At 38.8% G+C, this 26,787-nt stretch overlaps 1 protein-coding gene across 2 annotated transcripts in view; it reads right to left on the reverse strand.

Annotated features, from left to right (window-relative positions):
• The window catches only part of RGS7BP (regulator of G protein signaling 7 binding protein), a 136,007-nt gene that overhangs the window by 46,354 nt on the left and 62,866 nt on the right, over positions 1-26,787 (reverse strand). For both annotated transcript variants that reach the window (XM_061393434.1, XM_061393435.1), the window contains exons 3-4: positions 19,992-20,122; positions 563-710 (exon numbers count right to left, since the gene is read on the reverse strand). In XM_061393434.1, coding sequence (XP_061249418.1) covers positions 563-710; positions 19,992-20,122 — 279 coding nt within the window. The remainder of the gene's footprint in view (positions 1-562; positions 711-19,991; positions 20,123-26,787) is intronic.

The raw sequence follows: 26,787 nt of genomic DNA on the forward strand, positions 1-26,787 counted from the left end.
TCCCAAGAAAGAAACCGTCTGGCCTTGAGCTACTGCTTGTAAAGACAAATGCATTAACACACTTTGACCACTAAGGGGCCATCAGCTAAATCCCAGGAGAGGTAGAGAAGCCAGCTCTTCAGAAAACTGTGAACTAGATCGATGCCTCGGCTCCCGACTGGCCACTAAATAGGCCATCCCATACACCTGAAATCTGAAGATATCTTTGCACGATTTTGAGTTATTCTCCCTGAAACAAAGGGAAATGTTGGGACCCAGCCTGGTGAGTGAGCAGTGATGGGTATATAGATTTGACTTTCTTGCTTCCCAAGGAAGCACTCGCTTTGCATCTCCATGGAGATGCACGGCTGATGGAGTGGGATAAGCAGAGGCTGGGAGCCCACGTCTCCTGGCAGTTCTGCTGCCATTCTGTAGATGGATTTGGACTCCTTACTGTCTCTCATCTTGGTTTACTGAGAGCTCTGTTTTCTGATTCTAAAAGAAAAATAATGTCAACCCTCTGTAGCCCCTAAGTATTAACTGGAGGAGGACTGCAGTCTATTTGGGGTAACTTCCCACTTACCTCTCAGTGTTCTCAATGTCTGTGGAAACCTGCCAGGAATGTTGCTGAATATCTACAGGGGATGGCGAGGAGTCCTCGAGAGCAGGTGTTTCAGCACACTCCTCAATTTTGCAATCCAGGCTCTTGCTTCCCCCTCCAGGCTCCTTTCCTAAGGGAGTGGGTGTTGGTAAAGAGAAGGGCATAAGAAATCATAAATGCAAATTCTATACCCAAGGTATCATTGCAGACTTTGGTTATGCTTTGAGCCGAATGCTCCTTTAACCCTAAAAGCTTTTATTAATATTTATTTTTTGTATTATTATTTATTTATTTTGGCTGTGCTGGGTCTTTGTTGCTACACATGGGTTTTCTCTAGTTGTGGAGGGCAGGGGCTACTCTTCGTTGCAGAGGGCAGGCTTCTCACTGTGGTGGTTTCAGTTTGTTGAGGATGGGCTCTAGGCTCGCCAGCTTCAGAAGTTGTGGCGCACAGGCTTAGCTGCTCCGTGGCATGTGGAATCTTCTTGGAGCAGGGATTAAACCTGTGTCCCTTGCATTGGCAGGAGGATTTTTAACAGCTGGATCACCAGGGAAGCCCCTAAAAACTTTCTGAATACTAAAGTGATTTGTGTGTGTGTGAGTAGCGTATTTTCACAACATTCTGGGACAGGTATCTTGAGGTCAATTCAACCTGAAGTGAGGGCCCTGCTTTTGATGGAGTATTGGTGAGTAAAACCAGATTAGCTCGGGAGAAGGGGAGTTAGCCTGCGAAGTCGTGCTGCTCTTTGGTCCTCAGATGCAGGGCCAGAAGCAGGTGACACCCAGCAGGAGGAACAGGAGCCCCTGGTGCTCTCTCTGATTCTGACACCAGCTCTGTGGGCCTGAGGGTGCAGTAGAGATTAAGGACCTGCCTTCTGTTTCACTGGCTCTCCAGCCTCCTCCAGCGTATCCTTCTGTGAGGAAAGAGCCCAGTCTCAGGATCCAGCCATACTCTGTTGAGACCATCAGTGTCATCAGCTGAAGCACCTTGCACTGAGTAGCTGGCCATAGCAGTGCATTGCCAATGCACTAAGACTTGTACTTACCGTGACTGATCTTAAGGGAGTAAATCAAATGCTTTCTGGAAACAAATCTCCAAACTGGTTAAGCCATAAATTCCTATGAAATTACATGGGAGGTATAGCCTGTGTCCTCTGTAAATGCCTTTTATTCTTCCTTGAACATCTGTGTATCTGCAAGGAGGTATCTTGCTATCATGAGAAGGGCCTGTGAGGCTCAAGAACAGGATTTGAAACCTGGCCTTTACAGTTGTTCAGTTATTCATTCATTCACTCACAAATGTTTCCCGAGTGTCAGCTAAGTATCAGATACTGGGCTTGATGCTAGAGATACAGAAGTGAGAGAAAGACATAGTCTTTGCTTCATGGAGCTGGAGATAGACAATTTAAAAAATTACAAATAATTACAAAGCTGTTGTATAATATGATGTAATCTGGGAAAAAGTGGGTAGCTATATTGTTTCACTCTTTCAATGAGTTTTATTTGTATTATGTAACTACAGCTCTAGACTGGTTGTCAAGAAATCGTTACAGCCTGTATCGTTGAATGTTCATGAGATAGCAGCTCCCCCTGGTTACCTCTTAGCTCAGTTTCCTTAATCATCATGTAATTGTTTTTGCATGTTAAAAAAAAACCCCAAAATATAAAAACACTTAAGAAAAGGCAGGCTGTTACAGTAAAATCTAATGGGAATCTTTTCCCTTGGGTTCCTGATTTGAAGGAGTCTACTATACTTTCACTTTTCACTTTCATGCATTGGAGAAGGAAATGGCAACCCATTCCAGTGTTCTTGCCTGGAGAATCCCAGGGACGAGGGAGTCTGGTGGGCTGCTGTCTATGGGGTTGCACAGAGTCGGACATGACTGAAGTGACTTAGCAGCAGCAGCAGCAAACATTTTATCCCTGTCATTTCTAACCCATGAGGTAGCAACACAAGGAGAAAGAGACAAGCAATTAACCGGTAATTGTGTACCATTCATCAGCCTATAGTAGAAATGGACCTGTGAATATTCAGCCAAAGCACAAACACAAGTTTACTGGTGAAATTTTTGTTCCTTTTGTGTATACTTTATGTACACTGATCCTGGGTGATTTAATTGCTTTTTCCAGTTTTATGGTATTTCTGTTGGTAGAGATTAATTAAGTACATAATTTAGCATACTACCATTTCCCAGTTGGAAGGCACTGACTTCTTAGCATTTGCACTCATCTCCTGGTAGAGTGCACAAGTGCAGTCCATGTGGCACCTACTTCTGAGCATTCAGCCTTGGGATGTGAATCTGAGCAGTGGTGGCTAATACTTGAGTGAGAGACAAAACAGGGTGTGTCCCCCCCAAAACAGCCCAAAGCTCTAAAGGAGAGGCCCATCTGAAAGCAAGCATGGCTCCTGTTTCTGCTCCTTTGGTGCTGAAATCTGTGGAGAATGGAGTATGGTTTGGGCAGCAAATTGGAGACCCAGAAGATTCACACAAATTCTCTGCTTTATGGGCTCTGCTTGGCGTGGGACCACTGTAGGCCTTGTCCTGTGGTCAGGACTAGAGAGCCCAAAGCTTTCCTTCGTGGGAACAGGGGAGAACTCAAGGTAGCGTGATGTTAGGACTTAAAGTCCTTCCTCTACCTCCTTCATACATTCACCTCTTACACACGAAGGCTTATATGGACTCCAGTCCACAGTGACTTTGTTTCCTCTTACTGCCTGTGCTAATTCTACTTACATAAGGCAAATACATTCTATAACTTTTTCAAAGTAACATAACTACTCATGTATTCCTGAAACAGGCCTCTGAGCTTGCAATGCCAAGTACACCCTCCTTTCCCTCAGTTTTCAGAGCTTAGGTCTAATTCTGCTAATGCAGATGAACAGGAATGGAAAACCTGGATGCTGGACCTGCAGTTTGGTGCTGTCAGCTCACAAAATCTCTGCAGAAGTTTGATCATGCTATATCTTCTCTGGCTGGCACATCATAAAAGACAGGAGACTGGAGTGGTTTTCAATTTCAGAACACATGTTCAGATCAAAACTGCCCTCATTTACTGAGAGCACTGACTGGACGCTGGGCATCCTTCCCACTGCAGTCTCTATGTATTGCCTTCAGATAACTTACCACTGTTAGAAAGCATGTTATGTATTTGCTAACTAGTTTATTATTTGCTTGCCCCAATCCTACTCTAATCATTCATCTCCAAACTGTATATGTAAAGTCCGTAAGGCCAGGAATTAATCTGTTTTCTTTAGTTCTATAAGTCCAGTACCAAGGATGAAGTCTTACACATTGGACAATTTCAATAGATCTATGGCATTTAAAAAGGTAATTATATATGTTATACAACTTTCTTCACCATGTCATCATGGTTAGAGATACTTTCATATTAGTGCATTCTGATTTATTTCATGCTTTTTAATGGATGCAGAGTATTCCCCAGCAAGGAATTTACATTGCAATTCTTCCCTTTCTTTACATATGCCAATATTTGTATAGGACAGATCCTTTAATATAGAGAACTGGGACAAAGTACACGTATTCACATTTTGTACTTAAATACACATTGCCAAACTGGCCTCCGAAAAGGCTATGCTAATTTTTTTTTGGCGGTGGTGTTGGGTCTTTGCTGTGGTGTGCAGGTTTTCTTGTTGTGGAGGATAAGCTTTGCTGTCCCATAGCACGTGGGATCTTAGTTCCCCAACCAAGGTTTGAACCTGCATCCCCTAAATTGGAAGGCAGAGTCTTTACCATGGACTACCAGGGAAGTTGCAGCCTATGCTAATTTACATTTCGCTTCCACCAACTCTGAATGAGAGAATCCATTTCCATACACTTTTGCCAGAACTTTAATTATCAATATTTAATTTTGCTTATTTGATGGGGGAAAATAGAATCTTTCATTGAATTTCTTTTTCCCTCTCTTTTATTACTACTGAGATTAAATGTGGATCATTGAAAAAGTAAGAGAGTTCCAGAAAATTATCTACTTCTGCTTTACTGACTATGCCAAAGCTTTTGACTGTGTGGACCACAAGAAACTGTGGAAAATTCTGAAAGAGATGGGAATACCAGACCACCTGACTTGCCTCTTGAGAAATCTGTATGCAGGGCAAGAAGCAACAGTTAGAACTAGACATGGAACAACAGATTGGTTCCAAATAGGAAAAGGAGTATGTCAAGGCTGTATGTTGTCACCCTGCTTATTTAACTTAAATGCAGAGTACATCATGAGAAACACTGGGATGGATGAAGCACAAGCTGGAATCAGAATTGCCAGAAGAAATATCAGTAACCTCAGATATGCAGACGACACCACCCTTATGGCAGAAAGTGAAGAATAACTAAAGAGCCTCTTGATGAAAGTGAAAGAAAAGAGTGCAAAAGTTGGCTTAAAGATCAACATTCAGAAAACTAAGATCATGGCATCCAGCCCCATCACTTCATGGTAAATAGATGGGGAAACAGTGGAAACAGTGGCTGACTTTCTTTTCTTGGGCTGCAAAATCACTGCAGATAGTGACTGCAGCCATGAAATTAAAAGATGCTTACTCCTTGGGAGAAAAGTTATGACCAAACTAGACGGTATATTAAAAAGTAACGTGACTTTGCCAACAAAGGTCCGTTTAGTCAAGACTATGGTTTTTCCAGTGGTCATGTATGGAGGTGACAGTTGGACTATAAAGAAAGCTGAGTGCTGAAGAATTGATGCTTTTGAACTGTGGTGTTGGAGAAGACTCTTGAGGGGGGTTCCTTGGACAGCAAGGAGATCCAACCAGTCCATCCTAAAGGAAATCAGTCCTGAGTATTCATTGGAAGGACTGGTATTGAAGCTGAAATGCCAATACTTTGGCCACCTGATGTGAAGACCTGACTCATTTGAAAAGACCCTGATGTTGAGAAAGACTGAAGGCAGGAGGAGAAGGGAATGACAGAGGATGAAATGGTTGGATGACATCACCGACTCAATGGACATGATTTTGAGTAAACTCTGGGAGTTGGCGATGGACAGGGAGGCCTGGCATGCTGCAGTCCATGGGGTTGCAAAGAGTTGGACACAACTGAGCAACTGAACTGAACTGAGATTAAATTTAATATTTTTTTGTAAGTTAATTGGCTACCTGTATTCATTCCTTCTTTACATTTTCTGTTCATATCGCTTGGCTGTCTTGCTGATTTGAAAGAGTTCTATCTCCATGATAGATAATGATAATTTCCACTGCAAGTGAAACTATAAATTACTAGCATCTGAAACTTGGAACTTTAGCAAAAGATGACTCATTGATTACTTTTTCAGTACTGTCTAGGTTTCATGGTTTATTAAAAGATTTTGCTTTCCTTGAGTCTGGTAATTTATTTATCCTTGAAAATCATTCACTAATTACATTTTTAATAGTATAGTTTCCTATTGTAACTGTTTCTCATCTCTAATGCTGCATATTGATGGCTGACAATTTCTTTGTATACCACTGCTTCTTGGATTTCGTGTCTTCCTCTTTCCTGGATTCATTTTAATTTTTCTGGAATATATGTTTGACTATTTCGGAGGAGATCTTTGAATACAAAATTTCTTAGTCTTCATATTACTGAAAATACTTTTTGCTTCTCTCTCTGTACTTGCACTTAAATTCTAATTGGCTGGATATAAAAATCTATGTTCTAAGTTTCTTTCAGAACTTGGCTGATATTGTTCTCTTTCTTCTATATATATCCAAGGATGCTATGTATGTAGACTGTTTATGGCCTTCTGAAAGAGTTTTATCTTTAAACAATTGAGTTATGAAATGGTTCCTAAATATGTCTAGATATGAGTACTTTATACATTACTCCTTTTTTGGCATTTGACTTGCATTTGTAGTCTATTTTCTCCAGTTATTTTATATTGAAAATTTTCAAGCCTATAGCAAACTTCCAGAATAATTCAATGAACATCCAAATATTCTAGTTTCACCAATTGTTAATATTTAGGCCTATTTTTCTTTTTTTAACTTATTTTTTAATTGGAGGAAAATTGCTTTACAGTGTTGTTGGTTTAGCCATATTTTTCTTTTGTCTCTCTCCCTCTCTGTCTGTGTGTGTATATATATATATATATATATATGCATATATATAGATTTCACATATAAGATTATGTATATAATTTATGTATATGTACAATGTTTATAATTTTTGACGGGCCATGTAAAAGTTACAGACATTAATGATATTTCATCCCAAATACTTCAACATATATCTCCTAAAGAACATTTACCTATAGAATCTTAAAACCATTATCACATGAAAAACTTTATTTAACTTTAATTAAATCCATGATTCAATTCAATTTGATGCAATACTATTATTTAATAGATGGGCTTCCCTGGTGGCTTAAATGGTAAAGAATCTGCTTGCAATGCAGGAGATCCCAGTTGGATCCCTGGGTCAGGAAGATTCCCTGGAGAAGGAAATGGCAACCCATTCTACCATTCTTGCCTGGAAAATTCCATGGACAGAGGAGCCTGGCAGGCTACAGCCCATGGGGTTGCAAAGAGTCAGATACAATGAGCAACTAACACTTTCACTTTATTATTTAATATATATATCTAAATTTTCCAGTTTTCCAAATATTCCACAATATCCAGTTTTTCCAGTAATGTCATTTATAGCTTTCTTTTTACATTGAAGGATTCAATTAAGGATTATGCACCACATTTATCTGTCATGTTTCTTTATTCTCTTTTAATCTAGAACAGACTCCTGGTCTTTTTTCATCCTTCATGATGTTGATATTTTTGAACAGAGAGTCCAGGCCAGTTGTTTTAAAGAATGTCTTTAAATATAGAATTGTCTGATTATTTCCATAAGTCTAGATTCAGAGTAAAGTGAGAATAATTCTCATTTTAAGTGAGAATATTATAGAAGCAATACTGTGTCCTTTTTAGTGCATCGCATTAGAAAGCACACAAGTGTTTGTTCCATTATTAATGAGGTTAGTTAAGTACCGATAGCGTGGTTAAGGTGATTTCTTCCAGGATTTATACGTGGAGGAATCCTTTTCCCTTTGTAATTACTAAGTAATATGTGGAGTGATTTATTGAGATGTTATAGCCTTCTCAATTTAAATATTTCTTTCATTAGGTTTGGGGAAAGCTTTTCTATTTGTTGATTATTTATATTTTCTCAGTTCTATCAGAATTCCTATTTCATGTTAGTCTCTGGATCGTATTTATCCCCTATATTCTATATTCACTGTGGGGACTGAGTTCTGGGAGAGTAACTTGACTTGACCTTTCAGGTCGCGATTTTATGGGTTTCTGTTTGTTTTGGCTGTACTGCAAAGCATGTGGGATTTCGTTTCCTGACCAGGGACCAAACCAATACTCCCTGCATTGGAAGCCCAGAGTCTTAACCACGAGTCCCTATTTTAAGCTCTCAGTATTTCCATTATAATATAAATTGTTAAGAACTGTGAAGGGTCTGAATTTCCTCTATGTGTGTTAACCTGCCACAATCTCATGGGTACTGGAAAGAGACACAAGACTCCTAGGTTAGAGACAAAGACAACTTTGTACACAAAACAGGAATAGAGTAGCAGCATTTGTGTTAATTTCTTGAGACACCAGAAGGGTGTCTCATACCTCCACACACACAGGAGATAAGAGCCCTGAAATTAAGGATCCAAAGTCTTCTATAAGAAGACTTTATAGAAGAGACATGCCTTCGGTAAGAAGGCATGTCTGCCCTTTGCTTCAGAGGGAAATATTTTCATTATACTGAATTGTAAGCATCCCTTGCTCTGGAGGGAGACACAGTCTCTCTTTTTCAAGACATTTACTAAATAAACATCCTTGAAAAGATAGTGTAAAACAAAGGCAGTCAGTATCTCACTTTGCAAGATATGCAGACATGCTAGCGACTGAAAAACTGTCTCCCAACACTAATTAAACCATCTACTGAAATTTTATCTGATAGATAACACTTTCATTTCCAACAAAACTGATAGATTTCTTACTGCTGTTTCTGAGGTGTGACAGACCTAACACAAATCTCTCTGAGACTATTAATTACATTTATATTTTAAATTCTTCACCTGTTTCTACTTAAAATCTGTTCACCGAGCATTAGCTGTTTGCATATTGCCATTTGGTACATCCCTTTCAGGGTGTGGGTTTTTCTGTTTGCCTGTCATTCTGATGAGCATCTTTCTTTTTTTTTTTTTTTGATGAGCATCTTTCTTCTGGTGACTGGAAAAGGAGCAGGTGTTTGGCTGGACAAGGCGTGTCTACAGCTTGTCTTCTGGGTGCTTCTCATCTCCACTGATAAGCTGACCTGGATACACATCTTATTTCTTGGGTCCTGTGTTTGCTTGGAGTTTCTTGTTTACAAGGTCTACTCCAAAGAGATAGGTGGAACAATTTAGCCTGAGAAAAAACGCTGCGGTCTTGTGCTCCCCTTCCTGTTCCGCAGCTGCCCTCATGGAGGATCCCAGTTATTTCACCCTCTGTTCTGCTTTGCCGCCCAGACCCGACACTCACAGCAGGTGTCCTTCTGGGGCAAGCAATGTCTATCTCAGTTACTCAGCGTGGGGTAGTCCAGCTCTTCCTGAATTCAATTTCAAACATTCATTTCCCTGACAGCGTTTCCAGAAATCCTTTCTGTGATCTGCATTTGTTGACTCTTAGGCTAAAGTATCTCTGGAATGAATTTTATTTTGTGGTATTTTTCTCCTGCATGAATTTCTTATGTTTCTCCTTGCGTTTCTTATCGGCTCTGGCTTCCTTTCTTCATTTATATCCACCAATCCAATCTCCATTGCTTTTGAGCTTTGAGAAATTCCTCAATTTCTGGTTTCTTGAAATCATCCTTCCTTGTTTTTCAGGGCCATAGGAGACTGTTTTGTGTTTGCCGACCTCTATTTTTTTTTTTTCTCTTCCTCCTTTTTTTTTTTTTCCCCTGTGTGACAGAGTTTTGGCAAATGAATTCTGAGTAAGAATGATGTATGCTTCTTCCAGATGAGTGTCTAAGAATCCTCCCGTAGAAACCCTTATGCTTTCTTTTCTCCCCTGACCATTGGATGGATGTGGGGAATGGAAAGAACAAAAGGGCCCAGCCCACCCCAGCTCTGGGGCTGGACTCTGACATGGGTAAATAGTGAACTCTTTTGTTCTAATCCGTTGAGATTTGGTGTTGTTTCATACAGTTGGTACCCTACCCTGACAAATTCAAGAACTAATATGGATTTATTCTGTTCATTGTGTCTTTTGCTGGTACTAATTCAGTCCAACATCTCTGGACAAGCTTCTTTTTCTCCTGGTACACTCCCTCTCTTTCAACAACAGAATGAAAGCACATTCCTTTTGCTTATTCAATAATTATTAAATGAAAGTAATGGTGAACACACTCAAGATGTCAATTCTAGAGAGGACAACAGACAACAGATCAGATGTCTACCCCTCAATTGAACATGTGCCTGGGAAACACACTGGGTGGGCAGAGGTGCAGCCATGGAGAGCCAGGGAACGCTCTCTGCAGGCAAGTCCCATCTAAGTTCCAACTCAAAGAAAGCGTAGGGGTAGACTATGTGAAAGGGTGGTTGTGGGATAGGGTAGGGTGGACAGTATGTTACAGGCAGAGGGAGCAACTGGAAAGAACTGCCGAATTCAGGTTCCTCAAAGTAGTTCAAGATTCCTTGAGTGTGGCCAGCAGGGTTTGGGGGGCAGGTGGGGTGGGGTGGCTGGTTAGAGATGAGGTTGGAGAGGCTAGATGTTCTTTTGAGTCCCATCAGAAAGTCAGCAGGGGAGTGCCCCACACACCTGGACAGTGGCAGATCTGAGTTCTGCATCCCCAGCTTCCCCCCTTTGACCAGGGATCCTTGGAAGGAGCACCTCAGATGGTGTCTGTGCTGCTCACAGGAAAAGGGTCAGGCTGCTTCCAGATGCTAACTTCAAGTCAAAGTTTTACTTTGCCCAAGAGTGACTATGCATTTAAAATCATTTTTTTTAATTATGAAATGAAAAACTCTGTCCCCTGAAAAATCAATTTCAGGCCTCAGTGAACAAGTATTTTCTCAGGGAGGAGATGGAGGGAGGGGAGAAGGACAGCCTTTAGAGTACCTTAAAATCACACTAAGCTGGCTTTACCCTGTCGAGAACTGAGACATCAAAAAGTTGGCCACTTTCCTCAGGGCTGTGCAAAGCTTTTGGCCTTCAGCTCCTTTGGGATTTCCATGTATTTTTAGCCTGTTTATGGATACTATAACAGGCATGTTTGAGAAAAAGTTAAAGGAAACCACCCATGAAGCACATACCAGTTGGGTATTCTTATATTCGTGAGAAATGGTCAGTTGTTGAGGAGGAATAAAAACACGTCTGACTGTGGGGCAGCCTCAAAAGTCCCACAGAGCTCCTTCCACCTCCAAAGTCCTAGGACTGTACTAGCCCCAGAAGACTGGGCTGGGGTCTTTAGAGTGGTGGCCCCTTTATCACCCTCCACTCTGGAGACCTCTTTCCTACTCCTGATCTCACTTCTCCCATTCTCTTTCTTCTCTTACTATTTTCCTCTCTTCCCTCCCCTCCCCTCCTTCTTGCTGCCACTCCGTCTTCAGCCTAGAGTGACGGTAGAAAGCACTGCCATAGCGTCCCCTTGGAGGCCCTGAGTTTGGCTTCTGATGTCCACCGTAGTCAACTTTATTCATTTGTGTGAATTTCCCTAGGAATCAAAACAAAACAAACTAATCTTCTCTGAGCAAATATTGTATCACCGCACTATCATTTCCTTGATGGCAGGGGCAAATTTCTCATGTCCTCTGTGCTCCAGACACATTATCTGCTATGATACTGTATCTAGGAAAGGCTCCTGGGATGGTTTTTGTACTGACTGTGAGCAACTAAATGAACACAGCTTACAGGAGATGTGTGGAAGCTTATCCACATGGTTACGCTTGTTCTCATGCATTTTCATAAATGGTAGAAGCTTTGTAACTCCATGCACTGTGAAAAGGAGTGGGGAAATGTAGGCTGTTAAGTAATTGGCTTTTATCCTTGCATTTCCAAAAAGCATGTAATTAAAAAAAAAATAAGTTATATTAATTCAGTTAGTTGTTTACCTGTATTGAAAAATAGTTTCAAAGGCTCTTCTACATAGTGCTGAGATATTCATAGTGCCATAAAACATATAGTGGAAAAATAATACTTATACCATAAACAGAGCTCTTTTCCTGCCCATACACTGGGAAATGAACATTTTCCAATTTAGAGAAGAGACAGAGCTACCTCCCTCTTCCCAGCCCCTCCCACTTCCCTATGTCCTCTGTACTCCTTCTGACACTAGAGTAGTAGTGCCCCCAGAGTCATAGTCATCTTGGTGGTTCTCCTAGCTGCATGGAGGAAGCAGAATAACAGGACACTGGAGACAATAGAAACACGTTTGAGGGAGGTCCCTGTGAGGCTTTCATTGCTCCATTTCCAGCCCCTAAGGTAGAGCAGAATAATGTACAGGAGGTATCAACTGTGTAGTTAATTAACTTCAACTTTCCCAGAATGAGTATCATAGCTAAAATCATGCTTCCTTTGTATCACATGAAAGCTTCATTTGATTTTTCTAAATACAAGCATTTCCTAGGCAGAATTAAACTTCTTTACCCAAATCAAAATATTTTGTAAATCATTAAGTGATTGAGGGAGTTCACTTTCCCTCCCATCTTAGAAGTAACTCTCTGAACTTCTTTTGGTAAGAAATAAAATGCACAATGAATTTTAGCAGTTCATTAAACATGGTGTCTTGAAATATGCACACCAATCATTAAGTCAGATCTGAGAACAAATTCAGCTCATAGTGCTATGCTATGCTATGCTATGCTAAGTCACTTCAGTTGTGTCCGACTCTGTGTGACCCCATAGATGGCAGCCCACCAGGCTCCCCCATCCCTGGGATTCTCCAGGCAAGAACACTGGAGTGGGTTGCCATTGCCTTCTCCAATGCATGAAAGTGAAAAGTGAAAGTGAAGTTGCTCAGTCATGTCCAACTCTTAGCGACCCCATGGACTGCAGCCTACCAGGCTCCTCCGTCCATGGGATTTTCCAGGCAAGAGTACTGGAGTGGGGTGCCATTGCCTTCTCCAGCTCATAGTGCTAGTCTAGTATTTTTCGTTTCTCCATTTGATATGTTCTCTTGTCTTTCTCCAAGGTAGCTTAGTGGGCAATGATTTGGTGGGGTAGAACAATCACAAACTTTGTGGAGGGGATGAATGTGTTAGGTGACCCTGGACAAGTTACCTCTTTGCGCTTCAGCTTCTCCATCTGTAAAATGGGAAAAACAATATTTGAGTATGAAATAAGATGGCATGGATAAAGCACCTGGCAAGCAGAAGGTACACAACAAGTGGAAGCTGTGATCACTGTTATTTTCCTAGTCCTTAGCTGACATCTACTTTGACTAAAGGTGATGAATATGGTGTCCTGCGCCCTGTTTGGTATTTAAGACAAGGAGACAGAATAATAGATGGTGTTAGACTGCCCTTAGATCCCAGAAGTTGTTTATATTTATGTTCTTCAAATAGTACAAACTTGTTCTGGTCTTGGGTCCTTTGCATTAGATACAAATGTTTATGAAGTTGTGTCCTTCTTGTCATTAAATCTCAGATTAAGTTCTGTCTCCTCAGAGTTTTGATCACCCCTTCTAAAATGGTCACCCAGTCATGGTCACTTTCTATTACGTTACCTATTCTATTTTAATTATTGACATTGTAATTATTAGTGTTTGGGGTTTTTAGAACTTTCTTCCCCTTCTATTTCTCTGCACGAGACTATATACTCAACAAGAACACAGATCCATCTGTGTAGTCCTGATAATTTCAGTCTCCCAGTACCTTGCATATGATAGGTGCTCAATAAATATTTGTTCAAAGGACAAATGCATGTGTCCACCCATAATTTGAATCATAATCTATTTTAAGATTTATCCCGCTTTATTTCTTCTAACCTAATGTTCTATTTCAGTATCAATTGCCTCATTACATTGGAAAGTAAGGCTTGCAGCTCTATTCTATTTCTGTCTTTATGTTGCTTGTTTCTTTTATTGGTGTGGGTCATTTTCTTTACATTCCTTAATAGGAGATGGAATACCCAGGAGTCTTTATTGCTCATATGTTATTCTTTGTCTTGAGCTTATCCTGTTTTTGCTGGATGGATGGCTGTTCATTAATTTCTTATTAGAGCATCTTGATCTCTCAACTCCCACTAGATTTTGAATTAAGAATTTTTAACTTTCAGCATCTCTCTCTTCCTTTTTGTGATTACATTTCCTCTGCATTTTTTCTATCTGTGTATATCCTAGTGGCACAATACAGGGGAAGAATCCATCTTATCTTAGATCTTAAGAGGAGGAAGGGAGGGTGGTATACCTCAAAGGACCTGGGGAAATCTGACTGTAAGTGATGGCAGAGGGTTGGAGCAGAGTCAGAGAAAGTGCTTGACAGAGTGAGGAGAAATGAGCATAAAAACGGAAAGAGCAAGTTCACATGTAAAGGGAGCTTGCACTGGAGTGTTCTCTCATCTCTGCTTCTTCCAGAATGGGAATGTTGTAAAAACTGACTAACTGGGAGTAGAATGGGAGAGAGGAAAGCTGTGGAAAAAACAGCAAAATTGTTGAATTCTCTTAGAAACCTGGCTTCGCTTTCTGCCACTGGAGTGAATGAATCCTGAGGTCTCATTTTATCTGGTGTCAGGAAACAGGCATTAATGGTCAATGTGATACATGGATTCAGTTGTGGGAAAAGATTTCCTACCTAATTAACTGTGAAGAAGTGAGAGCAATTATTTTTCGCTATAAACATAGAAATTAGACTTTGTCAAATGATAGTGCAATCTACAACTTAAAACTGTTAGAATATGAGGCCTAAAATTATTCCTATCTGTCATATTCTCATAACAGTTTTTCAGAACCACACGTGTATAGCATAATCTAATTAATAGGCTTTATTAAATGTGTGTTTTTACCTCATATTTCTGTAATTTACTTTAATTTTGTTGGCCATGAAATAGGACAATCATCTCAGTACTGTTTGTCTTCATTTTTGGCAACAGCCTGATCTTATAAGTATAAAAGATTCCCAAGTAGATTGTACCAATAAGACTTATGAGACAGCAAAAATTTAGAAACATGGGGTATGCAGAAAGCATGAAGAGCCACTGAATATATTGTTAATGAAGGATACTTATAATTTGCTTAATTGAGAGAGAAGGACAATCTTCATTATTAAATTCAAGCTCCCTGCAGAAGCTTTAAAATGATTTGAGGCTTGGTTTTTCCCAGAAACAAACTGTACTCCTCGCCCCTGCAGTAACCTTGTGTGCCCTTTTCCTCCAAAGAGTAAACACATGACCACTCAATACAATAGTAAAACTAAATGTGATACACAATCCTTTCTGGACTTCTGGTAGCAGTCAGGGAGGTAATTAGAAATAAAAATAAATTAAAAGTACAGATAACTGCAAAATAATTTGGCTTCAGAATCTAATCACAACAAAAAATTGACCAGAAACTCTCATATAGAGCCAGAATAATGACTCAATTGCAATTCTCTTTTTTCCCGCCTTGATGAAATAGAATAAATAAGAGAAGTGGCCAACCTGTAATAAGAAATTAGCAGGAAGAAGAAATTAGCTAACCTAATAGTTACCAAAATACAAATTTTTACTATAGCATTAAAAGAAACATACCAGAAAGAGATTCTAAGCATAAAGAGATTGAATGTTATAGACTAGAATGGCAATCACCATTCCCCTAAGATTCTGAGGACTACACTCATCCCTCAGTATCTGTATGTGTGGGGAGGTGGGGTGGTTGGTTTCAGGACATACCCTGGACACCAAAATCCATGGATGCTCAAGTCCCAGAGTCAGTCATCTGTATCCGCGGTTCCATAGCCATGGATCCAAACAGCCACAGATTGTAAGAATAGTGCATGGTCTGCCATTGTTTGAATCCGGAAGGGTCAAATGTATTTTATTTCAGGAAGGGGCTTTGTGAGATCGCCTAGACCCTTCCTAGCCCAAGGCCACACTAGAGCTATCACTATTTGGATAAAGAGTGTATTTTCTGGCATCTTAAATCTTGGTGGACAAATTTCTTTCTAGTGTTGAAAAAGAAGAAAGCATACAACATGTATGTACTTAGATGAGTAAGAATAGCCGGGTAAGAGTTTGGAAGTTTCCATTTTTATACATACAATGAGGTTATTTCCTTTTGTTTTAAAGGGTAGCTGAATGGTTATCCATCTTCACTGTGTTTCAGAATCACCTGGAGTGCCCCCAGATTCTGATTCAGTGGGTCCTGGGCAGGATCCGTGCATCTCCATGTTTATCCTGGATAATTTTGTAGCACATTTTCTAAGGATTTACATTCTAAGTAGTACTTTAGGAGAATAAAATAGAAATCCAAATGGAGACTTAATCCTACAAAGAGGAGAAATGAAAGATGCTCTTTTAAGAGTTTTACTTAGATGGTAAGATGTTAGAGCAGGGAGCAGAGGCTTATATTTTTAAAGGAAGAAGCAGAGAAGAGCACCAATCAGAGACTGACAGTGAAGACAGGAGGCAGTGCAGGTCAGATGAAATGATCAGTTAAGAATCTATGTGTTTTTTATTATTATGGAAGAAATAAAAAAGGAAATAAAAATATGCATAGAAGCAAATGAAAATATGACAACCCAAAACCTATGGGATTCAGTAAAAGCAGTGCTAAGAGGAGGGTTCATAGCAATGTAAGCTTACCTAAAGAAACAAGAGAAAAATCAAATAACCTAACTTTACACATAAAGAATCAGAAAAAGAAGAAATAAAGAACCCCAAAGTTAGTAGAATGAAAGAAACAATAAAAATCAGAGCAGAAATAAGTGAAAAATAAACAAAAAGACTATAACAAAAATAAACAAAACTAAAATCTGGTTCTTTGAGAAGATAAATAAAATAGACAAACCATTAGCCAGACTCATCAAGAAAAAAAGGGAGAAGAATTAAATCAACAAAATTAGGAATGAAAATGGAGAAATCACAACAGACAAATAGAAATACAAAGGATCGTAAGAGACTACTATCAGCAAATATATGCCAATAAAATGGACAACTTGGAAGAAATGGATGAATTCTTAGAAAAATATAACCTTCCAAATCTGAACCAGGAAGAAATAGAAAATCTTAACAGACCCATTACAAGCACGGAAATCGAAATTTTAATAAAAAAATCTTCCAACAAACAAAAGCCCAGGACCAGATGGCTTCATAGGTGAATTCTACCAAAAATTTAGAGAAGAGCTAACACCTATCCTACTCAAACTCTTCCAGAAAATTGTAGAGGAAGGTAAACTCCTAAATTCATTCTATGAGGCCACCATCACCCTAATACCAAAACCAGACAAAGATGCCACAAATAAAGAAAACTATAGGGCAATATCACTGATGAACATGGATGTAAAAATCCTTTAAAAAATTCTAGCAAACAGAATCCAACAACATATTAAAAAGATCATATATCATGGTCAAATGGGCTTTATCCCAGGGATGCAAGGAAAATTTTTAATATCTGCAAATCAATCAATATAATACACCACAATAACAAATTGGAAGATAAAAACCATATGATTATCTCAATAGATACATAAAAAGCCTTTGACAAAATTCAACACCCATTAATGATAAAAACTCTCCAGAAAGCAGGCATAGAAGGAACATACCTCAACATGATAAAAGCCATATGTGATAAACGCATAGCAAACATTATCCTCAATGGGAAAAAATCGAAAGCATATCCCCTACATATCAGGAACAAGACAAGGGTGTCCACTCTCACCACTACTATTCAACATACTTTTGGAAGTTTTAGCCACAGCAATCACGGAAGAAAAAGAAAGAAAAGGAATCCAGATTGGAAAAGAAGAAGTAAGACTCTCACTGTTTGCAGATGACATGATTCGCTACATAGAAAACCCTAAAGACACCACCAGAAAATTACTAGAGCTAATCAATGAATATAGTAAAGTATTAGGATATAAAATTAACACAGAGAAATCCCTTGCATTCCTATACATTAACAATGAGAAAACAGAGAAATTAAGGAAAGAATCCCATTCAACGAAAAGAATAAAATATACAATGGAGAAAAGACAATCTCTTTAACAAGCGGTGCTGGGAAAAGTGGTCAACCACCTGTAAAGAATGAAACTAGAACGCTTTCTAATACCATACAGAAAAATAAACTCAAAATGGATTAAAGATCTAAATAAGACCAGAAACTATAAAACTCCTAGAGGAAAACATAGGCAGAGCACAATCCGACATAAACCACAGTGAGATCCTCTATGACCCACCTCTCAGTAATGGAAATAAAAGCAAAAATAAGCAAATGGGATCTAATTAAACTTAAAAGCTTTTGTACAACAAAGGAAACTATAAGCAAGGTGAAAAGACAGCTTTCAGAATGGGAGAAAATAATAGCAAACGAAGCAACTGACAAAGAATTAATCTAAAAAATATACAAGCAGCTCATGCAGCTCAGTACCAGAAAAACAAACGACCCAATCAAAAAATGGGCCAAAGAACTAAACAGACATTGCTCCAAAGAAGACATACAGACGGCTAACAAACACATGAAAAGATGCTCAACATCACTCATTATCAGAGAAATGCAAATCAAAACCACAATGAGGTACCATCTCACACCAGTCAGAATGGCTGTGATCCAAAAGTCTACAAGCAATAAATGCTGGAGAGGGTGTGGAGAAAAGGGAACCCTCTTACACTGTTGGTGGGAATGCAAACTAGTACAGCCACTATGGAGAACAGTGTGTGTGAGTGTGTTAGTTGCTCAGTTGTGTCTGACTCTTTGTGACCCCATGGACTGTAGCCCACCAGACACCTCTGTCTATGGGATTCTCCAGGCAAGAATACTGGAGTAGGTTGCCATTTCCTTCTCTGAGAACAGTGTGGAGATTCCTTAAAAAACTGGAAATAGAACGGCCATACGACCCAGCAATCCCACTGCTGGGCATACACACCGAGGAAACCAGAGTTGAAAGAGACATGTGGACCCCAGTGTTCATCACAGCACTGTTTACAATAGTTAGGACATGGAAGCAACCTAGATGTCCAGAGGCAGACAAATGGATAAGAAAATTGTGGTACATATACACAATGGAATATTACTCAGCTATTAAAAAGAACACATTTGAATCAGTTCTAATGAGGTAGATGAAACTGGAGCCTATTGTACAGAGTGAAGTAAGTCAGAAATAAAAACACCAATACAGTATATTAACACATATATATGGAATTTAGAAAGATGGTAATGACCCTATGTGCAAGACAGCAAAAGAGACACAGATATAAAGAACAGACTTTTGGACGCTATGGGAGAAGGCAAGGGTGGGATGATTTTAGAGACTAGCATTGAAACTTGTATATTACCATATATGAAATAGATGACCAGTCCAAGTTCGATGTATGAAGCAGGACACTCAAAGCCAGTACACTGGAACAACCCAGAGGGATGGGATGGGAAGGGAAGGGAGCTAATCTGTAGTGGGAGAAATTCTCTCTATGCATATGTGATGACTGAAACTGTTGGAATCAGTTTCTAAATGTGGGGGAAAGCAGCTTGAGGGTTAACACCAACACCCAGGAGAAGGCAGAGCATCGCTCAGAATGGAATTCAGAAATCTGATCAAACCATGCTGAAGCCACTTCCATCTCTGCAGGTTTCAGTCCTTTAGGCCAATATAGTCTCTTTATAAGTTTAAACCAGAGGATGAGATTTTCAGTCACTAATATGCCTCCCTATTGTTTATTGAGTTCCCCCTATTTTTAAATCTTTGGGGCACAATTTGTGATTTGTCATCTTGCAATCAAATACATTTAGGGGCATAGCAGCAATTTTGGATAGCATTTACTACCCTAGTAAGATCATTATATAGTTTTGCTGCCCACACTGATTCTAGCAAAAATCATGTTCACGAGTGGTAAAATAATAATTCTGAGAACTGCTTCTACCACAATTTCTGTTCAAGATAATCAGGCTTGTTATGCATTTTGATAGTACTGATACAGGCTTCTTTTATTTATTTCAAATATTTCCTGAACATATTCTAACTGTGTGTAGGCAGCGTCTGCCTACAATGCAGAAGACCCAGGTTTGATCACTGGGTCAGGAAGATCCCCTGGAGAAGGAAATGGCAACCCAGTCCAGTATTCTTGCCTGGAAAATCCCATGGACAGAGGAGAGTGGTAGGCTACATTCCATGGGGTCGCAGAGAGTAGGACACGACTGAGCAACTTCACTTTCACTTTTCACTTTTCAAACATATGGTACATATTGGCCTTTGCAAAATATAAGTTTTGGTTTAAAATTTTCACTGTTTATGGCAATATATTAAATGTAGATACCTTTTCGATGAAATTGAAGAGACCCCAGCAGGCATATAGATTTTAGCATTTCTGTTGTGTACATTTCTAAGCAGCATTGCAGCTGAATGTAGAGCCGACAGATTTCTGGATGGATCTCACCATCTTCTGGGCTGCAACAGAATGAAGGAGAAAAGCTGTGAACATTCTCAAGATTTCACTCATCAGCCATTTGTCTCAGTTCTGAGAGGGGAAAATGCTCACTAAAGATTTCTAAAGCCTTGAATCTAAAATATAGGACTTTTTGCTTTCAAACCAATAACCAATGTCACAGTTCTTATATAAGTGTCTTTCTGACTAACAGCTCTTAATATTTTTCCCCTTCAGCAGCAGATTTCTGCTAGGAGCTTAAAATCATAAATGTTTTAAGTAATTGAAAATATCAGACATTTTCAATTTAAATATTGGAACAAATTTCCAAAATATATTTAAACCATAAGACTATCCTAATCTGTAAGACTAGATTTAAAACTCTTATTTTTGGAGAAACTAACAAAGAGGTATTCAATTACCAGTTAGAAGATAGCTCTTTAATATTAAGGCCCTAGGATAATATGGTTAGAGAGCCAAGATAGAAATTATTTTTATCAAGGTCTTTGTCTCAGTCTAAAGGACATCCCTTTATTGTTTGCTATGGTTAATTTATGAAAGGCTAAGTGTTTTTATTGAAAAAAATGAAAAATTTATGAAAAATGAAATGTAATAAAATTCTGATAATTTTGCTTCATGATCTAATTCTAAATAAATACTAAATTTATGCTCTCAAATTTATTTGAAGCCTTGAGCCTTTCTCTATTAACTATGGTAAAATATACAAATGTGAATATGATAAAACATGAAGTGATCACTTTTATTTTTTGAGAGGACAGAAACTAGTTGTGGATAGGACACTATTTTATATGTTACTAAAATAGCGTGTATTGAATAAAGCAAACTAAATAAAAGGGATACAGTTTAGAGCTAGATTATAAATGGAAGAAGCCTAAAAGTGAACTCTGTCAAATACCCTAGGGTATCTTTACTTCTATCTCCATTCATTTAAAATGCAATGAAATCTGACTAAGCAATGCAGCATTTGGATTTGATTCCTTTGTAAAGTGGTCAGTTACAAAATAGCAGGGGCAATTATCAGAAAAAAAAAAGGTGACTTCATTTTTATATAAGTTCTGGAATCACACTAAATAGAATTTGTATTTACACAGCAATTTACCGTAATAGTAAGTTTTCATTTTCAATATTTATTTAGTAGATGAGCCAGCATTTATCTAACTATATGGCTTATGTAACACAGAAAAATGCAAAATCCTTTGCCTGAGTATGAATGATGCCTGCAAAATTATTCTATGTCTTTCCTGTGTCAGAACAAAGGACTTCATAAAAGCTTACATGCAGAATTTGGCATTATCTGAAAAATATGAGCTTACATTACTTTCTCGTTTGTGTCTCATGGGTCCAGCCCTAGGCCAACATTGGGAGCAAGTGCATCTCTGGCAAAAGTCCCAGAGATTCTTGCAGAGCTTCTTCCCACAGGTGCTTTCTACCCTCAAGCTGTCCTTCTGCTTCCTGGAGCTTTCCCCCATGCCGACACACACACACACACACACACACACACACACACCCACCCACCACCTCATTATTTCATATTAACTCCAGCCTTTCCAAATGTCTGTGTCCCCTCTCCTCCCCTCATGGCCCTGCTAGACTCTGAAGGAATAATGGGCATCAATGGTTCATATAATAGAAAGTGATCCTGGTATATTACCTGCTAATACACTAATTTTGATAGAAAAATTTGAAGATAATGTCTTATCCCAAAGAGAAGCTAGAGCAAAAATATTCTATGGCAGGTAGGTCTTTTCTGTTCTGCTTCATCATTTCAATTATAGCTATTTGTTTTCACCTATGCATAACATTGGCCCTGGTGGCTTGTATGCAGATTAAAAAAAAAAAAACTGCAATGAGTATGTGGTATGTAGTATACATTTGATGATTGGGGAAATTAACAGTACAGTATTATTCCAAGCCACAGAATATTATTTTCTTTTTTTTTTTTTAGAATATTATTTTCAAAAGTACAAAATATGTGCTTTGTGGCTTCATTCCAAAAATATGCAAATTTCATATATAGATGATGTTTTATGTAATTTAAACAAATGATTACTGTATTAGCATATCTTAAGAGCCAATAAGTTTTATTATTTTACAGCTAGATGGTGAGAGACAATGTATCAAGTGGTTCTGAAAAAAAAAGACATCAGAATAGAGATTAAAATGCCTAATTCATATCATTTCCTTGGATGCAATGGTCTCTGTAATGGTCTCTTTAATGGTCTCTGTAACCAATGGTGAGTCTCGAAACTATGGAACCATTTTGCCCTTCCTAAATGTTATGGGAATGATGCTGAGGCTGTACTTAGGCCACCTCATGTGAAGAGTTGACTCATTGGAAAAGACTCTGATGCTGGGAGGGATTGGGGGCAGGAGGAGAAGGGGATGACAGAGGATGAGATGGCTGGATGGCATCACTGACTCGATGGACATGAGTCTCAGTAAACTCCGGGAGTTGGTGATGGACAGGGAGGCCTGGCGTGCTGCGATTCATGGGGTCACAAAGAGTGGGACACAACTGAGCGACTGCACTGAACTGAACTGAACTGAAATGTTATGGGAGGAAACTGAATGGATGCTACCAGATATATAGTCAGGCTAACAAAAATTAATTGATACTAAAGTTGCATTATAAATTTCCTACTTAAAAATTCTTACATATGCTCATAGATCATCCTTTAACATCTTGATAACTGAAGTATAAAGAAAAAAAATAGTCAAAGAGCAGTGGACAATTTACCTTTTATGTTAGTATTTCCCAATGCTTTGACTAGACATTAGCCTCAGGTCTTGTACAGTTTATTTCTCCTACTTTGTTTATTTATTTTTGGATATCCTGGGTCTTCATTGCTTTGGGGGCTTTTCTCTAGTTGCGGTACATAGACTTCTCATCATGGTGGCTTTTCTTGTTGCAGAGCGTGGGCTCTAGGGTACTCGGGCCTCAGTGGTTGTGGCACGTGGGCTCAGTAGCTGCAGCTCCCGGGCTCTGGAGCACAGGCTTAACAGTTGTGGCACATGGGCTTAGTTGCTCCACAGCATGTGGGATCTTCCTGGACTGGGGATCAAACCAGTGTCTTCTGCATTGGCAAGTGGATTCTTTACCACTGAGCCACCAGGGAAGCCCTATTTCTCCTACTTTAGAGCTCTAAGCTGTGTTGCTGCTATTGATTACTAAAGTTTGTTAAAAGAAAAATTGTCAAACGGGTTATAATAATATGTCTAATATGATCAGTGCACTGAAATTCATTTTTGGGAAACATTAAGAGTATTTAGGTTATTTTTGTAACAAGTGAGCAAGAGTTAGAAGTTGAAAATGGAAGAAAAGTCAAGAAGACAGCAATGTAAAGGCTTGAAACTCACTAGGAATAAACTAGAAGGCCCATAGAGAATTTTACATGAAACAAAATTAGACCTACATACTTCCTCTAGGAACTGACATAACTTACAGGTAACTTTACCACATGTGATTGATGCTTAGTCTAAAACTACTCATGTTATTCAAGTTTAAGTCTATGAGAGTCAATCTGATGCACAGTTAATTGTGAAAGAAATTTTATAAGGTGTGATTATTTTTCTACTGATCATAAATCAAGAACTAACCTTGTTTTGATTAATTTGAAAGCCTAAGTATTAATAGAAAACCACTCTAAAATGAACTTAAATATTCAGTGATTTAGAGCTCAAGTTGAATTTAAAAAACTTTAAAAATAACCACCAATTTATGAAACTTCAATCAGCTTGAGAATCAGGATTTAGTGTCTTAATACGAGGACTTAAGAGAAGTGAACTGGTGTAGTAATAGGCGGACAAGAATATAGACATTGCCTGAGTCACCCGTTGATTGTGGAAATGCTCTCTATTATGGATATTCTTGTTTTATAACTCAAAGGTAATACGATGAACACCTGTTTGAATGGTTAAAATTAATAAGACTGACAAAACCAAATCTTGTACATTATTAGTAGGAGTTAAAATTTTGAAAAGAGTTCTGTAATAAATATGTATACTAAACATATACCTTCCTATGACCTGATAATTCCACTTCTGGGTATTTACCCAAGAGAAATGAAAACCTATAAAACTAATACAATTATGTAAAGTTTAAAAATAAAATAAAATTAAAAATATATTCCACACACACACACAAAAAAAAAACCCTGAAAAAAAAAAAAAAAGAGTAGTTTTATTTAAAATAACTAAATACTAGAAATAGCCTGGGTGTCTGTCAAGAGGAAAGTGGATAAAGAAACTAGACTCTCATACATCAACTATACTTCAGTTTAAAAAAAAAAAACTAGAATATTCCTACAGTAGACTAATACTTGATAATTAAGAGGAGTAAATTCCTGATACACAAAACAACACAGATGAATCTCAAACACATTATTTGTTTTTTCACTTTAAAAATTTTGTTTTTAATTGGAGGATAACTGCTTCACAATATCTTGTTGCCTTTTGCCATATGTCAACATAAATCAGCCATAGGTATACATACGTCCCCTCCATCTTGAATCTCCTTTCCACCTTCTACCATATCCCACCCCTCTAGGTCACCACAGAGCACGGGTTTGAGATTCCTGTGTCATACAGAAAATTCCCACTGGATATCTATTTTACATATGGGAATATATATGTTTCTGTGCTTCTCTCTCACTTTGTTCCACCCTCTCCTTCTCTAACTGTGTGCAGGTTTGTTTTCTATGCCTGCGTCTTCACTGCTACCTTGCAAATAGGTTCATCAGTACTATCTGCCTAGTTCCATATATATATATATGCATTAATATATGATATTCGCTGTTCTCTTTCCGTCTTACTTCAGTCTATATAATAGGCTCCAGATTCATCTACCACATTAGAACTGACTCAAATGCGTTCCTTTCTATGGCTAAGTAATATTCCATAGTATATATGTACCACAGCTTCTTTATCCATTCATTTGTTGATGGACATCTAGGTTGCTTCCATGTCCTAGCTATTGTAAATAGTGTTGCAGTGAACATCGGGGTACATGTGTGCTTTTCAATTACACCAAACACAATTTTGAGTGAGAAAATCCTTATACAAAAGAGTAAATACTGCATGACTCCATTTATATGAAGTTCTAGAACAGATAAAACTAATCCATAGTAACAGGTGTTAGAACTATGGTGGGGAGAGTAGTGACTGGGAATGGGCATAAGAGAGGGAACTTTCTAGAGTGAGTGTAATATTTCATATATAGATGAAAGTTTGAGTTACATGGGTATATACATTTGGCAGAGGAACCAGAGGTCAAATTGCCAACATAGGCTGGATCACAGAAAAAGCAAGGGAATTCCAAAAACACATCTACTTCAATTCATTGATTATGCTAAAGCCTTTGACTTTGTGGATCACAACAAACTGTGGAATATTCTTAAAGAGATGGGAATACCAGCACTTTTCCTGCCTCCTGAGAAACCTGTATGCAGGACAAGAAGCAACAGTTAGAACCTGAGATGGAAAAATGGACTGGTACAAAACTGGGAAAGGAGTACATCAAGGCTATATTTTGTCACCCTGCTTATTTAACTTCTATGCAGAATACATCATGAGAAATGCTGGGCTAGATGAATCAATCACAAGCTGGAATCAAGACTGCCAGAAGAAATACCAACAACCTCAAATTTGCAGATGATATCACTTTAATTGCAGCGAGTGAAGAGGAACCAAAGAGCCTCTTGATGAAAGTGGGAGAGTGAAAAAGCTGGCTTAAAACTCAACATTCAAAAAACTAAGATCATGGCATCTGGTCCTATACTTCATGGCAAAAGATGGGGAAAATGTGGAAACAGTGTCAGATTTCATTTTCTTGGGCTCCAATATCAATGTGGACAGTGACTGCAGCCATGAAATTAAAAGATGCTGGCTCCTTGGAAGAAGAAATATGTCAAATCTAGAAAGTGTTTTAAAAGGCAGAGACATCACTTTGCTGACAAAGGTCCCTCTTGCCTGGAAAATCCCATGAACAGACGAGCCTGGAAGGCTACAGTCCATGGGGTCGCTGAGGGTCGGACACCACTTAGCAACTTCACTTTCACTTTTCACTTTCATGCATTGGAGAAGGAAATGGCAGCCCACTCCAGTGTTTTTGCCTGGAGAATCCCAGGGATGAGGGAGCCTGGTGGGCTGCCGTCTATGGGGTTGCACAGAGTCGGACACAACTGAAGTGACTTAGCAGCAGCAGTCAAAGCTATACTTCTTCCAGTAGTCATGTATAGATGTGAGAGTTGGACCATAAAGAAGGCTGAGTGCTGAAGAACTGATCCTTTCAAACTGTGGTGCTGAAGAAGATTCTTGAGAGTCCCTTGTACTGCAAGATCAGTCCATCCTAAAGGAAATCAGTCCTGAATATTCATTGGAAGGACTGTTGCTGAAGCTGAAGCTCCAGTACTTTGGCCATCTGATGTGAAGAGCTGACTCTTTAGAAAAGACCCTGAGCCTGGGATAGATTGAGGGCAAGAGGAGAAGGGGACGACAGAGGATGAGATGGTTGGATAGCATCACTAACTCAAAGGACATGAGTTTGAGCAAACTCAGGGAGATAGTGATGGACAGAGGAGCCTGGCTGCTGCAGTTTATGGGGTCGCAAAGAGTTAGGCACGACTTAGCGACTAAACAACAACAACAACACATTTGACAAAACTTATTG

The sequence above is a fragment of the Bos javanicus genome, chromosome 20 (assembly GCF_032452875.1).
Source record: "Bos javanicus breed banteng chromosome 20, ARS-OSU_banteng_1.0, whole genome shotgun sequence".
In the NCBI taxonomy this organism is placed as follows: Eukaryota; Metazoa; Chordata; class Mammalia; order Artiodactyla; family Bovidae; genus Bos; species Bos javanicus.